Raw genomic sequence first — 15880 nt, 5'->3', positions numbered from 1 at the left:
TTGATATTTTGTCTATTATTGTTTTTTATTTTTTATTTTTCTCTTCAACAGGCAACAGTGGAAATACATTCCAAGTTGAGCCAGTTTTAGGTGTCATCACTGTTGCGCATGAGCTGGACCTATCCAGCATAGGCCATTATATTCTCACTGTCAGAGTAATTGACAGTGGCTCCCCCCCACTTTCCACTACCACAATAGTGCGGATTGCTGTCACTCTATCTGATAATGCTGGTCCAAAGTTCCCTCAACCTGAGTACCAGACTGAAATCATGGAGAATGCATTGGTTGGGACCTCTGTCAGTACAGTCAGTGCTGTCAGCCAGTCCACCCTCAATTATGACATCAAGCAGGGCAATACCAATCATGTTTTTCAGATAAATCAGTATAGTGGAGTGATTACTACTCAAAAATCGCTTGATTATGAGACTACAACTTCTTACACACTGATAGTCCAGGCTATTAACATGGCTGGCATGGCCTCCAATGCTACTCTGTTAATCCAGGTAGTGGATGATAATGACAACCCTCCAGTGTTCCAGGAGCTTCACTACCATGGGAGTATTAGTGAGGCAGCACCAATTAACAGTGTAGTCTTAAACTTAGATGGTTCACCTCTAGTAATAAAAGCCACTGATGCTGACCGTAACCAAAATGCACTGCTGGTATACCAGATTATTGAAGACACAGCAAAAATGTTCTTCACCGTGGACTCAGGAACTGGCTCCATCAGAACCATTGCTAATTTAGATTATGAAACCTTTACTATCTTTCATTTCCACGTACATGTGAGAGACAACGGAACGCCACAGTTGACAGCAGAAAGTCCAACTGAGGTCACAATACAAGTGATTGACACAAATGATTCCCCACCTCGCTTCACCCAGAGTTCTTATGAAACAGTCCTGTTACTCCCCACTTATGTTGGAGTTGAAGCACTTGAGGTTTCAGCGACAGACCCTGACAAAGACATCACTACAGAGCTTATATACTCTCTGACTGATGGAGAACTGCAGCACTTTGCCATCAAACCTTCAAGTGGAATTATTGTAGTCAAAAACAACAACTTTTCCAAAGAGCGTTTCCGCTTCAGTGTCAGAGTTTCAGATGGTAAATTCTCTAGCATGGCTTTGGTGACTATACTTGTCAGAGAAGCTCTAGACTCTGGTCTCAGCTTCACCCACAGTATTTACTCTTCATCTATTAAAGAGAATATATTGAATATCACAAAGGTAGCTGTGGTCAATGCTATTGGAAACCGTCTGAATGAACCACTAAAGTACAACTTGTTGAATCCTGGTACACATTTCAAAATTCGCCCAACATCTGGAGTCATTGAGACCACAGGTATAGCATTTGACCGTGAAGAGCAAGAGTTCTATGAACTGGTGGTTGAGGCAAGAAAGGAGCATGACCCTCTCCATGTGGCTAGAGTCGTAGTTAGAGTCCAAGTTGAAGACATAAATGATAATGCCCCTGTGTTTGTTGGACTTCCTTATTATGCAGCTGTTCAAGTAGAAGCTGAACCAGGATCACCCATTTTCAGGGTCATGGCAGTAGATGGTGACAAAGGAATTAATGGGCAAGTATCTTACTATCTCAAAGATGACCATGGTCATTTTGAAATCAACAGGCAGACAGGTAGTCTCAGCCTCAAGAGGTCTTTTGAGTCTGATTTGTCCAATGTGGAATACCGAATGGTGATATATGCCAGAGACAGTGGTTATCCACCCCTTTCATCTACAATAGAGTTTCCCATCACTGTAGTCAACAAAGCCATGCCTGTTTTTGCCAAATCATTTTATACTGTTGCTGTGAATGAGGATGTAGCTGTGCACACACCTATCCTTGGCATCAATGCCTCAAGCCCTGAAGGACAAAGCATCATCTACACAATTGTTGATGGAGATCCATCCCTACAGTTTGACATTGGTTTTGATACCGGAGTCATAAGTGTCATCCATGCTTTGGATTTTGAGGCAACATCATCTTACCACCTGACTGTTAGAGCCACGGACTATCTTACTGGTGCCCATGCTGAGGTTGATGTAGATGTGTTTGTCCAGGATGTCAATGATAATCCACCTATCTTCCAGAAAATGACCTACAGGGTAGTTTTATCTGAAACAGCCATGATTGGAACGCCAGCACTCCAAGTAGTTGCCACAGACAAAGATTCAGAGAAAAACAATGTTGTCCGCTACCAGATCTTCTCAAATTCACGTAATAATACAGAGTACTTTCATATTGACAGTAGCAGTGGATTAATCCTGACAGCTCGTATGCTAGACCATGAACTACTCCAAAAATATGACTTTATTGTCAGAGCAACTGATAATGGTTTTCCACCACTGAGTAGCGAAGTGTCTGTGACAGTCATGTTGAATGACATAAATGACAATCCTCCAGTTTTCAACCAGCTGCTCTATGAGGCATATGTGAATGAGTTGGCAACAAGGGGTCACTTTATAACCTGTGTCCAGGCATCTGATGCAGACAGCTCAGATTTTGACAAGTTGGAGTACAGTATTTTATCAGGAAATGAAAAAAGGAATTTTGCAATAGAAAAAAAGACAGGGATAATCACTCTGTCCAGCCACCGTAAGCAAAGAATGGAGCCTGCCTATAGTCTCAATGTTTCAGTATCTGATGGGGTGTTCACCAGCACTGCACAGGTTCATGTAAAAGTGTGGAGGGCCAATCTGCATAGTCCAGTGTTTGGACAGAATATGTATGAGGCGGAGCTAAGAGAGAATGCTGCTGTGGGAACCAAAGTTATACAGGTAGGTGCAGTAAGGATTCATTAAATTATACATTAAAAAGAAATAACATTAAGTATATTAAGTAGCTATAAAGTATTTTTCTGAATTGACAAGGGTGATCAAAATTTTCATTTCAGGTCAAGGCAACAGATGCAGACCCAGGAGAGTTTGGGCTCATAACTTATTCCTTTGTGAATGATGTTGGTAAGGACAAGTTCAGCATCGATGCAAATGGTCAGATCTACACCACAGAAAAACTTGATCGTGAGGATCCAGCTAACAAAGACATTGTTCTCACAGTGGCGGCCCAAGATTTAGGTGGACAAGTCTCTTACTGTACAGTACAAGTTACTCTATTGGACGATAATGATAATGCACCTTGTTTCCATGCCACAGAGTATCGAGCTTCAGTGAAATCTGATGTGGCTCAAGGTTTTTTGGTGACACAGATTCAGGCCCATGATCCTGATCATGGCATTAATGCTAAAGTGACATATTCACTTTACAGTGAGGCAAATGTACCAGTGGTAGACATTTTGGAGATAGACCCGGACAATGGATGGATGGTGACTAAAGGCAGTTTCAGCCATTTCAGAAACTCTGTATTATCTTTCTTTGTGAAGGCTGTTGATGGAGGAAATCCAGTCAGACACTCTCTAGTATCTGTCTATATCCATGTTCTTTCTCCAGAGACTTTTATTCCATCCTTTAGCCAATATCATTATTTATTCAATACACCAGAGAACACTCCTATTGGTTCAGTCATAGGAACAGTTCACCTCAACGCTCCTCTTGAATTTACATCACTCTCTACTACTTTTGCCCTGGTTAATGGAGAGGCTGGTGAAAACAACCAAGATGGTGTGTTTGTGGTGGAAAAGCATACTGGAGTGATCAAACTTGATAAGCCTTTGGACTACGAGGTGATCAAAGGATACTACTTCAAAGTCACTGCCACGGCACAACAGGCTAAGCTTGATTCGGTGAGTTGTGTTGAAGTTGAAGTCAAGATATTGGATTTGAATGACAACAAACCAGCTTTTGAGGCCAACTCATATGATACCACCATTATGGAAGGAATGCCAGTTGGAACCAGAATCATTCAAGTTCAAGCAAGAGACCCAGATTCTGGAGCAAATGGCCAGGTAACATATAAACTTGGTTCATTAATCCAGTTAAAAGAGGATTCAGACACACTGGTCAGCACTTTTAGCATTGACAGCAATACTGGTTGGATCACTACACGCAAAGACCTGGATCATGAAACTAGCCCCTCGTACACTTTTACAGTGGTGGCCTCAGACCTTGGGGAGACCCTGACTCTTTCCAGTATAACCACTGTCACAGTTTCATTGTCAGACATCAATGACAACCCTCCCAGGTTCATGGAGAACCACATCTTTGGTTCTGTTCAGGAGAGTGACCGCCCAGGAGAGGTTGTGGCTGTGCTGATAACTAGAGATGATGATAGCTCTGCCTTCAACCGTCAAGTCAGCTATCACATCACTGGTAAGTCCCAAGGCAAATATTTTTTACTGCATTGTTAAGGAATAACAGATAGAAAACAGAAAAAAACTTAAATACATCGATTAATTAAATCAACAATTGACGTTAGGTAATTCAATTCAGAGCACTTTATTTTTATAGCGCCAAATCACAACAGCAGTTGTCACTAAGTATTTTACACTATTTTACACTTACAATAACAGACAGAGAAACCTGCAACAATCAAGCGATCTCTCCAACCCCTTTTTGAGCAAAAACTTAAGTAAAATGTATTTATATAGCACTTTTTACTGAAAAAAATCACAAAGTGTTTCACAGTAAAAAAAAAAAATAATAATAATAAGAATGTAAAATAAATAAATAAACAAAATTTAAAACAAAATGCAAAACAACAACAATGAAGAGAAGCAAAAACTGGAGTGATATTGATTTTCTGTTGGTACCAGTTAAGTCTTGCTGCAGCATTTTGTACAGTCTGAAGGTGATCCGAAGCTGTTGTTGAAAAAAATCAAATGACTATTATAATAACCCAGTTGGGATAAGAACAAGGCATGAATAATCATCTCAAGTTCAGCGTTTTAAACCAGTAGTTTGATTTTAGAAACATTCCTTAGATGATAAAAACAGTTCTGAACCAGTTGTTTGGAATAAAATGGTAAATGGACTGTTTTTTATATAGTGCTTTGCTACTCTGAGCACTCAAAGCGCTTTACACAACTTGCCTCATTCACCATTTCCCACAAGCATTTTTTTCTATGGTCTTTCTATCCAACACTCACTCATGCTCCAATGGACGAATTAGAGACCAACTCAGGGTTAGTATCCTACCTAAGGATATTTGGCATGCACACTCGAGCAAACGGGGATCGACCCACCAACCTTCCAATAAGTAGGGGACTGGCTCTACCACCTGACCTACAGTCACCCCTATGATGATGCTGATGCGACATTGAACTGTCAAACATAACACAACCATTTGGTGGTAATGGGAGGAAGACAGGACAAAAAACACATTGTGGAAGAGAGTGAGAAGTTAATAATAGGTAATGAGTAAATACAGAGTGGCGTGTAAAGACAGTGACTCAAAAAGGTGAGTGAAGAAGAGACACCTGGTGCATCATGAGTTCCCTAGTGCAGTATAACTAAGAGAAGATTCAGGCTGAAGGTGAAGGCTCTGCCACTCATTTTACTTTTAAAATATCCTAGGAACCACAAGTCCACAGTGTGGCAGCAAAGTGCTCCATTGGGGTGATACAGAACAATGAGGTCTTAAGATAACCTTTAAGAAACCTTATATGTGGGAGGAAGGATTTTAAATTCAATTCTGGGTTAAATAGGGAGTCAATGAAGAGAAGCCAGTATTGGGGAAATGTACTCTCTCTTTCTAGTCCCTGTCAGTACTCTTGCAGCACCATGTTGGATCAGCTGAAGGCTTTGTAGTGAGTTTTTCAGGCAAGCTGGTGAGGAAGATGATGAATGTAGTTACCATTGACCAACATCATGTTTCTAATGTTTCTCTGGCTCTTCCTGTAAAGTGCAGTGGTGTTTTTAAGCTTGTCCGGTTCATTGTCAATTTGTACTCCAAGGTATTTATAGTGCTCTCCACAATGTCCACATTGACTTGAATCCACATGGATTGAAATAGGGGTCACTGTTTCCTGGTCTGCCTAAGGTCCACAATCAGTTCCTTGTCTCGTCTTTGTCATGGTGGCTGCTAGTATTTTTATAGAGCAACAAACCCTTATTTCAGGCTAAATGAGGATTTTCAAAATTGGTGAGATCCCGTTTTCTCTCCAGCTTATGGGTTATCTGCATCAAGCTGCACGTTTGAGAGTTATACCAGGGAGTCAAGTACTTCTGATTTGCGGCTTTTTAAGCCACAGTATCCAAAGTTGTAAACACTGACGATGTTTTCTCTTTTTTTTTTGGTCCTACATAAGGGTGAACCATGGAACCAGTTAGGTTTAGGATTATGTCACAATTTGCTCACACATTGGGTGGCACATTATACTAGCAGCAATCATAGCAGTGCTAGTGCTATAATTACTTTGTGACTGTGACAGAATTTTAAAATTCAATTGGTATCAAAAGATAGTAGACTCTTACTGTGGGATTCAGGAAACAAATACCATCTTTCAATGTTTCTTGAAGTCAGCCTGGGATATTCTTTGTATGAATAAGGTCCAAATCTGCAGATCAAATCTAAAATATTCATAAATTATTATACAGTATGGATAATGATTGCTCTCCAAGTGCATGTCTGATTAAACAGAGTGATTTGGCTGATCAACGGGCAGTGAGCTACAGGAAAAAACAACATACTATAATTAGATACATTTAAAATTCATTAAATCTCCTTAACCATAAATCTTTATAGAATATGCAATTGAGTTATTATTACTTTCCGTAATTTTGCCAATCTTGACAAATGAAATAGAATTTCCTTTATATAGTGCCAAATCACAACAACTGTTCCCTAAAGATCCTTTATACTGTAAGGTAAAGAACCCTAAAATAATACAGTGAAAACCCCAACAACGACCCATAATACCATAAGGCAGAGCCTTTGGCTTATGGGCCCTTCTTCTGTGTAAGACGCACCAGTTTTGATTCAGGAAATGGACACCTTGTCGACTTTAAAGACTAGGTTTAAAAATTGGTGTGATTGTAACCCAGGAGGATAGAGCAAGTCATTTACTAATTGGAAGTTTGGTGGTTCGATTCCTGGTTGCTTCAGTGTGCATACCAAATATCCTTGAGCCAGATACTAACCCCTGTGATGCATGCACTGGAGTGTGAATGTGTGTAAATGTCAGAAAACACTTAAGCATAAGAGAAAAAAGTGCATGTATGAAGAGGAATAAATTAAGTATTTGTATAAAGCCTTTTTGAGTGCTCAGGTAGAGCAGAAAATCGTTATATAAAAACCAGTCCATTACCAAAACTTCCCTTTTGCTAAACAATGTAGTTTGAACTGGATCTGGTGACACTGAATCTTTCCTTTGTTACACTGCAATAGGCTTAGGCTTCCCATGAGTCACTATTTCATGATGCAGTATTTCTTCCTCAATCACCTTATTCACTCTGTGTGATTGTATGTAATTTCTGCATCATCATGTAATTTCAAATGCAACATTCAACTTCAAAACTTTAGAGTCAGCTCCTTCACTGCTTGTATCTGTTCATTGTCTAGTTCAGTCTGTTGTCGTTGTGGACTTGTACTCTTATGTACACCACACTGACATTCTGTCTCAGGATAGTCATGGACCATCTAGTTGTACTCTTTCGGAGGTTGGTCTTTCTCTGGTCTTATACCCATTCAAAAGCAGAACCATTCCACAAACTCTTCTACTAATACTCTCCTCCTGCATATCACACATATTTTCACCCTACTGCATAATCATCTGAATATTTCTGTAGAGGGAGATCCTGGAGGTGTACTGAAAGTCTGAAGTGTAATAAGTGAACAGGAATTGAAACAGTGCAGCCCTTTCTGGAGCTCCAGTACTATAAATCACAATGTCAGATAGAGCACTGCCAAATCTTACATACTTTATACTGGATGTGATTACTGACATTTCCTGTGTTTTCTCCCTGAGTGACACTGGTTAGATTGTATTGAAAAGCTTTTGTAACCCACATCAACTACACTGTCACATCCACGCGTTTAGGTGTAGATGATAAATGTGCTGTGTGAATGTAGGTGTGACTGGCTGAGTAAGGTCTGCAGTAGAAAATGGTTGAAATTTTCAACTGAATAGAATGGTGCTATAGAAGTATCAGGTTTTTTTGTTTAACATAATCTGCCTTTGGATCCTCTTCCACACGCTCCATTCCTGACACAACTTTAAAAACAAGTGGCCTCTAACTTTACTTGATATTCTCTGCATCAAACTGTAAAAGTCAGCAATAAACCCACAAACAGCAGCTGATAGCAGTGTCATTCTCTCTGTTGTCAGCCTTTAATACTAGTTCTTATAGTTGTTTGTTTCCCAGAAACTTTATATGCAAGTGTCTAATAATGATGCTTTAATTTTTTGGGGGGGTATTTAGCCTAACCCTCAGCCCCTGGCTGTATGTGATACACCAGCAGATTAAAAAAAAAAAAAAAAAAACCCAAAATGGATATGATTGAATTCTGACTGTTCCAGAGAAGTCTTGGGAAGCTGCTCAAGTCTTGAAGATCTGCACCTACGCAGTTTGAAATTACAGACCTAAGTAATTAACCTGTTTGGAAATCAGTCTATGGCTGTGGTTGGCTACTATTGGCCACTATCTGCTTCCCCTAGCGCAGAGCCTTCTCCAATTTGACTTTTATCTGAACTGCATTTTAATGAAATAAATTATTTTAATTGGGACTGACTTTCTTCTTCGTCTGATTGCACACTGTTTTTCTTTAAATTTTAAACAAAATATTCAAAGCCGTATATGCCTTAATCCCAAATCACCAGATAAATCATCTCTTATTAACACTTTTTTTTAACTAGTATGCCAAATAGGTTTGTGGGTGAGAAAAGCTAAACTCTTACAGTCCAAGCCTGGTATCTTTACAAAAAGAAATTTAAAGTTTTTATTTATGACTTCAGTCAGATTTAACTGGGGTCGTATTACAATTCCAATTTAGCATGGAGATATTTCCATTGGCCATTCTCCTACATAAGAGAAACCAGACGTGGGCTACTGCGAGAAAGTCTGACTAATGACGATTGGCTATGTTTTCGTTTCGTAATTGGTTCAATGCCTCCATTAGGAAGGCAAATGCTCATACCATCAAGATGGTTTCTGAACAGTCACAGCTAGCTTTTGATTGTATACAGTCACAGCTGTGTCAGCTCTGACTGGTATTAAATACAAATACAGTGGGGCAAAAAAGTATTTAGTCAGCCACCGATTGTGCAAGTTCCCCCACTTAAAATGATGACAGAGGTCAGTAATTTGCACCAGAGGTACACTTCAACTGTGAGAGACAGAATGTGGAAAAAAAAATCCATGAATTCACATGGTAGGATTTGTAAAGAATTTATTCGTAAATCAGGGTGGAAAATAAGTATTTGGTCAATAACAAAAATACAACTCTATACTTTGTAACATAACCTTTGTTGGCAATAACAGAGGTCAAACGTTTACTATAGGTCTTTACCAGGTTTGCACACACAGTAGCTGGTATTTTGGCCCATTCCTCCATGCAGATCTTCTCAAGAGCAGTGATGTTTTGGGGCTGTCGCCGAGCAACACGGACTTTCAACTCCCGCCACAGATTTTCTATGGGGTTGAGGTCTGGAGACTGGCTAGGCCACTCCAGGACTTTCAAATGCTTCTTACGGAGCCACTCCTTTGTTGCCCGGGCGGTGTGTTTTGGATCATTGTCATGTTGGAAGACCCAGCCTCGTTTCATCTTCAAAGTTCTCACTGATGGAAGGAGGTTTTGGCTCAAAATCTCACGATACTTGGCCCCATTCATTCTGTCCTTAACACGGATCAGTCGTCCTGTCCCCTTGGCAGAAAAACAGCCCCATAGCATGATGTTTCCACCCCCATGCTTCACAGTAGGTATGGTGTTCTTGGGATGCAACTCAGTATTCTTCTTCCTCCAAACACGACGAGTTGAGTTTATACCAAAAAGTTCTACTTTGGTTTCATCTGACCACATGACATTCTCCCAATCCTCTGCTGTATCATCCATGTGCTCTCTGGCAAACTTCAGACGGGCCTGGACATGCACTGGCTTCAGCAGCGGAACACGTCTGGCACTGCGGGATTTGATTCCCTGCCGTTGTAGTGTGTTACTGATGGTGACCTTTGTTACTTTGGTCAAAGCTCTCTGCAGGTCATTCACCAGGTCCCCCCGTGTGGTTCTGGGATCTTTGCTCACCGTTCTCATGATCATTTTGACCCCACGGGATGAGATCTTGCGTGGAGCCCCAGATCGAGGGAGATTATCAGTGGTCTTGTATGTCTTCCATTTTCTGATTATTGCTCCCACAGTTGATTTTTTCACACCAAGCTGCTTGCCTATTGTAGATTCACTCTTCCCAGTCTGGTGCAGGTCTACAATTCTTTTCCTGGTGTCCTTCGAAAGCTCTTTGGTCTTGGCCATGGCGGAGTTTGGAGTCTGACTGGTTGAGGCTGTGGACAGGTGTCTTTTATACAGATGATGAGGTCAAACAGGTGCCATTCATACAGGTAACGAGTGGGGGACAGAAAAGCTTCTTACAGAAGACGTTACAGGTCTGTGAGAGCCAGGGATTTTCCTTGTTTGAGGTGACCAAATACTTATTTTCCACCCTGATTTACGAATAAATTCTTTACAAATCCTACCATGTGAATTCATGGATTTTTTTTTCACATTCTGTCTCTCACAGTTGAAGTGTACCTCTGGTGCAAATTACTGACCTCTGTCATCATTTTAAGTGGGGGAACTTGCACAATCGGTGGCTGACTAAATACTTTTTTGCCCCACTGTAAAACCAAGGTCATGTTGTTCTGAAATAGAAAGTGCATGCCTGCAGTACTTCACTCTCTTGTACCCGGCATTTCTATTGAACCTGTGACCTCATACAAATACTTGGGTGTTTGTGATTGGTGATAATCTTTCCTATAAGCTACATATTGCTCACCTGTTAAATAAACTTTTTTCTTTTTTCCAAAATCATTGCTAATTTGTGTTTCACTTTCACTACAAGGAAAAGGCATCTTGCTACCAACTTTTTACCCCTCCTAACTGGCTCAAGACTTAATTACATTGAGTGTTGCATCAGTTTGTACAGAACTTGGAAAGAAGACATTCTTCTTTTCTGCCCCGTTTTTGTGGATTACATTACAGAAGGACTTACAGCTCTCTCAGTAGATTTCACTTGCAGAGTTTTCCATTTGATCGACCTTTGTTGTTATTATTTATTTTATTTTATTTTCAGTTGTTACAGACGGGACAGACATGACTGAGGGATAGGAAAGGGAGAAAGAAAAATGAAGGAAAAGAAAAACCGATAGGAAGAGGGACAGTGAGAAAGGGCACTTAAAAAGAGAAAGAAGAAAAAAAAAATCTCCTGGATCACCTGTTGAGAGAAAAAGAAGAGAAAACAAGCAAAAAAATAGAGCAACATACTAAACACAACACCATCACGTTAATCTAGCGAAGTGTAAACAGCAGTAAATACTAAATATTGAATGTTGTTGTGTAGCAAGCAGGACCGACAGTGCACAATGTGCTTGGAAATGGCAGCCAATAGAGGTGTAGTTTATGTCTATGAACAGTGAACACCCGTGTGCACACCTGTGTGGGTCAGCGCGCTTTTATTCAAGGTTTCCCCATGTAATGGTCTGCTAGAGGATGTAGAGAGCCATAGCCCTGTCCCCCAGGGCATGAAGCAGGCATGGAGGAGATCCAGGCCCCAGACATCCAGAGGCCCCAGAGTGCGTGAGCCCAAGGAGGACCACCGGAGGGGCATCCGTGCCACCCTCCTGGGAAGAGCTGAGGAGAGCCCCAGATGAGGGGTCACCCAGTAGCCACAGAGCAGAAGCCAGAGGGGGCTGCAGTGGCGTGCCCGCCGGCTCTGCCGGCAGCCAGCTGTGCCAGAGTGAACCGACCCGCAGGCCCGGAGGCCCGAGGGCCCCCTTTGCCCCAGAAGAGGCCTGACCGAGTAACAGGCACCAGGCCCCGCCAATTAGTCACCGGGAGTGAGCTGGTACATACCTGAGCACCCAGCCCTGGACACCAAGAACCACCAACGCACCGACCCCTGAGGGCATCAGTTACCGGCAGGGAGTGTGGTGAGGGGAGAGAGGTCTTTGGAGGGCCTGGGAGTTCCCAGAGAGGTGGAGTGTAAGACCCGACCTGACATATAGACACAGACAAACAGGCACACACAGACACAGACATGCATTCCCACCCTCATGCACACATATACAAATACTCAGCACTCACCCAACGAAGGGATAGACATACGTGGACACTGTACACACAATCACACTCCCCAAACAAACCCTATACCCCGGGATCAGGTACCCTTGCCCCTGGAGGGGGAAACGGCACCTAGACCCAGGAGATGTTGCCCTTTCCCCCAAGGTGGAGGCAAGCAGACCGCCCCAGGCTCCGCAGCAGCAGGGAGGCCCCACATCCCAGATCCCAATCGGACGGCCAACACCTCCTTCCAGCCCCCCCGCCCCGATGGCCAGCAGAGAACAGTGTGCTCTGAGGGAGGTTTGGGGTAGACCCCAAACCTCCCTCCTCTCGCTCATGTGTAGTGTTGCTGCGTGTTGTTCTAAGGTGCATTTAAAACTCGGGAGAGCATGGTGCTGCTGCCAGAGAGCAGCAGGTGTTAGCACGGCCCCTCCCGAGAACCCTCAATGTCTACATGGATTTAAAATTGAGAGGTGGGCACCAGCGCCAGAGGTGGGGTTGAATACACAGACTCTCCCCCACCTGCAGAGTGGACTCCTGCAAGAACGGAACAAACTCCCTGTCAGTTGAAGAGCCCCCTAGTTAGGCTGATGTGCCTCTAAGAGCAACCAGAGCCACTAACCAGGTTATGACCACAACCCCTGGGTTAAGCCCTCCAGGGATAACGTCCCTAGGGATTCTCCAAACGCCCTAAGCCCGTCCCAACCTCCACATCAACCAATGGCGAAGGCGGGACCAAACCACGACCCCCCCACCCCCGCTAGGTGATGGAGCCGATCATAGGAGCCCAGAGGGATAGATCTAATGTGGTGGCAGAGGCTGTCTCGAGACTAATGTGATCTATTAGATGGTTTCTATATCGGCTAGAATTAAGATTATTTTTATTTTTCCAGTTCATGAGGACCGTTTTCTTGGCAATGCATAGGGCAGTAAAAACCATGTGGACTGTATTAGTTTCTGTAGTGACATCATCCAATTTGCCCAACAAGCACACTAAAGGGGAGGGTGGAATTTTACATTTGAGACACTTTGATAAGTCTTCACATATCCCATGCCAAAACTTCAGCACTGGTGGACAGAACCAAAGAGCGTGGATGTAATTGTCTGGTGTATTGCCTTGACAGTGTGAGCAGTTGTTGGAAGATGTAAAGCCCATCTGGAACATCCGATGACCTGTATCGTGCACTCTATGTAGTATTTTGTATTATATTAATTGCAGACTGGGATTTCTAATCAATTTAAAGGTTTTTAAGCATATCTGAGACCAGATGTTTTGGTCTAAGCCGACTGACAAATCTGCTTCCCACTTTGCAATAGGAAGGGATATTGATTCATCTATTTTAGAAAGTGTTCTGTATATTTTAAAGAATAATTTAGGGGATTTAAGAGTAAGAAAATGTACCGCGCTTGGTGGTGTTTGCAATTCAACTTGACTGAGGTTAAATTTCTTTTTTACTATGGATTTAATTTGTTGATCCCATATTGTATAACTAGTCTGTCAAATGGAAGAAAGTCTGTTCCTTCTAATATATGTTCTAAGTATTTAATTCCTTTACAACTCCATTCTGGAAAATTAATCATATTATTGTTTTGTAATATGTCAGGGTTATTCCAGATAGGTGTATGTCTGCATGGGATTAATGAAGACCGTTATTTTTATAAACTCCCACCATGCTGTCAGAGAAGAGCTGATGTCGATGCTTTTAAAGCATTCATGTCTTTTGATGTTTGAGCTGATAAATGGTAGGTCTGAAATCTCTAGATTATTGCATAGTGCCTGTTCAACATCTAGCCAGGGCTCATCTAAGAAGGTACGTTTTAACCATCCTGAGATGTACTGAAGCCTGTTGGCTAAGAAATATTGTTGAAAATTAGGCAGATCTAATCCTCCTTTATCTTTGGTTCTTTGAAGTGTTTTTAAGCTGATACGCGGGGGTTTATCTTTCCAAAGGAATTTAGAAATATACGAATCCAGAGATCTGAACAAATCTTGTGATAGTTTGTTCGGGATCATTAAAAATAAGTAATTTATTTTTGGCAAGATTATCATTTTTATAGTGGCGACCCTTCCCATGAGTGATATGGGTAGAGATTTCCATCTAGTCAGATCGCCTTCTACTTTCTTTAGAAGTGGGATGTGGTTTAATTTAGTTAAGTCTGAAAGCTTAGGAGAGACATTAATACCTAAATATTTAATATTTCCAGATTGTAGTGGGGCAGAAGAAGAATTATGGAAGGAGCAGTTAATTGGAAGAACTGTAGATTTTGACCAGTTAATTGAATAATCTGAAACTCTTGAAAACCAGTTTATTAGAGTAATTACCTCAGAAAGGTTGGTTTGTGAGTTTTGGAGAAAAAGCAACAAATTATCCGCATAGAGACTGATTTTATGTTCTACGTTCTTACATTTTATGCCCTGAATTGTTGTAGCCTGTCTAAATGCCGCTGCTAGTGGTTCAATAAAAATTGCAAAACATGAGGGGGAGAGTGGGCATCCCTGTCTGGTGCCCCTCAGGAAACAGAAACTGGAGGATGTCTGGTCATTTGTTCTGACACAAGCTGTTGGTGAATTATATAATATTCTTAGCCAGTTTATGAAAGAGTTTCCAAAACCAAATTTGTGTAAAGTTGCAAATAAAAATTTCCAGTTAACTCTGTCAAACGCTTTTTCTGCATCTAGAGATAATATTGTGGTTTCAATGTTTTTACTGTATGAGTAGTCTATGAAATTGAGTAATCTACATGTGTTTGTTGATGAGTGCCTACCTTTTATGAAACCAGTTTGGTCAGGATGAATTAAAAAGGGGGTTATCTTCTCTAATCTTTTTGAGAGGGATTTGCAGATTATTTTGAGGTCTGCATTTATAAGGGATATTGGACGATAGTTTGAGGGAAATAAAGGGTCTTTGCCTGGTTTTAGCAGGAGACTAATGTTGGCATGTTGTAATGTTATATTTTTTACATTATTTGCATTTGATCTTTTACATTGTATATAATGTCTATTGATTTTATTGTTTATTTTAATATTTGTGTACAGCGCTTTGTGATTGTCTGTCTGTGAAAAGCGCTTAATAAATAAAGTTTACTTACTTACTTACTTGGCAGAATTCATATTTGGTGGTAGTCTGCCATTTTCCTTGATTTCCTGCAACATTCCGTGGAATACTGGTGCCAAAATTGTCCAGAATTCTTTGTAGAATTCTGCAAGGTAGCCGTCTGGACCTGGAGCCTTATTATTGGGCATACTTACCAGGGCTTCCTGGAGTTCACCTGGCGTCAGTGGCGAATCCAGTGCCATTGCTTGACTGTCTAGTAATTTTGGAAGAGTTACGTTGTCAAGAAACTGATCAATTTCATTTTTAGACGGGTTTATTTGTGGTGAATATAGAGTTTCATAGAAATCCCTAAAAATGTTGTTTATTCTTCCAGGGTCATATATTGTGTTTCCAGATAAATCTTTAACAGCACATATAGTTGTTTTTTATTTATTTATTTTTAACTGGTTAGCTAGAAATTGACCTGATTTGTTACTGTGTTCAAAATTCTGCAAGCAAAGTCTTTGTACTAGGAATTGTGTTTTTTCTTTTAAATTAATAATTTCATGTAATTCTAGTTTTGTTTTGCATATTTTGTTCATTATTTCTTTATCTTGGTCGCACGCGTAGGCTTCTTCTAAAGATTTGATGTTTTTTTCTAGTTCCTGAATATTTTTGTT

At 41.1% G+C, this 15880-nt stretch overlaps 1 protein-coding gene across 6 annotated transcripts in view; it reads left to right on the top strand.

The window, feature by feature from the left end:
- Positions 1-15880, top strand: part of fat3a (FAT atypical cadherin 3a) — a 175588-nt gene that overhangs the window by 103454 nt on the left and 56254 nt on the right. For all 6 annotated transcript variants that reach the window (XM_085184747.1, XM_085184748.1, XM_085184745.1 and 3 more), the window contains 2 exons: positions 52-2780; positions 2897-4268. In XM_085184747.1, coding sequence (XP_085040873.1) covers positions 52-2780; positions 2897-4268 — 4101 coding nt within the window. The remainder of the gene's footprint in view (positions 1-51; positions 2781-2896; positions 4269-15880) is intronic.

The sequence above is a fragment of the Neolamprologus multifasciatus genome, chromosome 14, assembly GCF_963576455.1.
Source record: "Neolamprologus multifasciatus chromosome 14, fNeoMul1.2, whole genome shotgun sequence".
Classification (NCBI taxonomy): domain Eukaryota; kingdom Metazoa; phylum Chordata; class Actinopteri; order Cichliformes; family Cichlidae; genus Neolamprologus; species Neolamprologus multifasciatus.
Note: the sequence above shows the minus strand (reverse complement) of the source record. Positions and strands in the feature narration are given on the sequence as shown.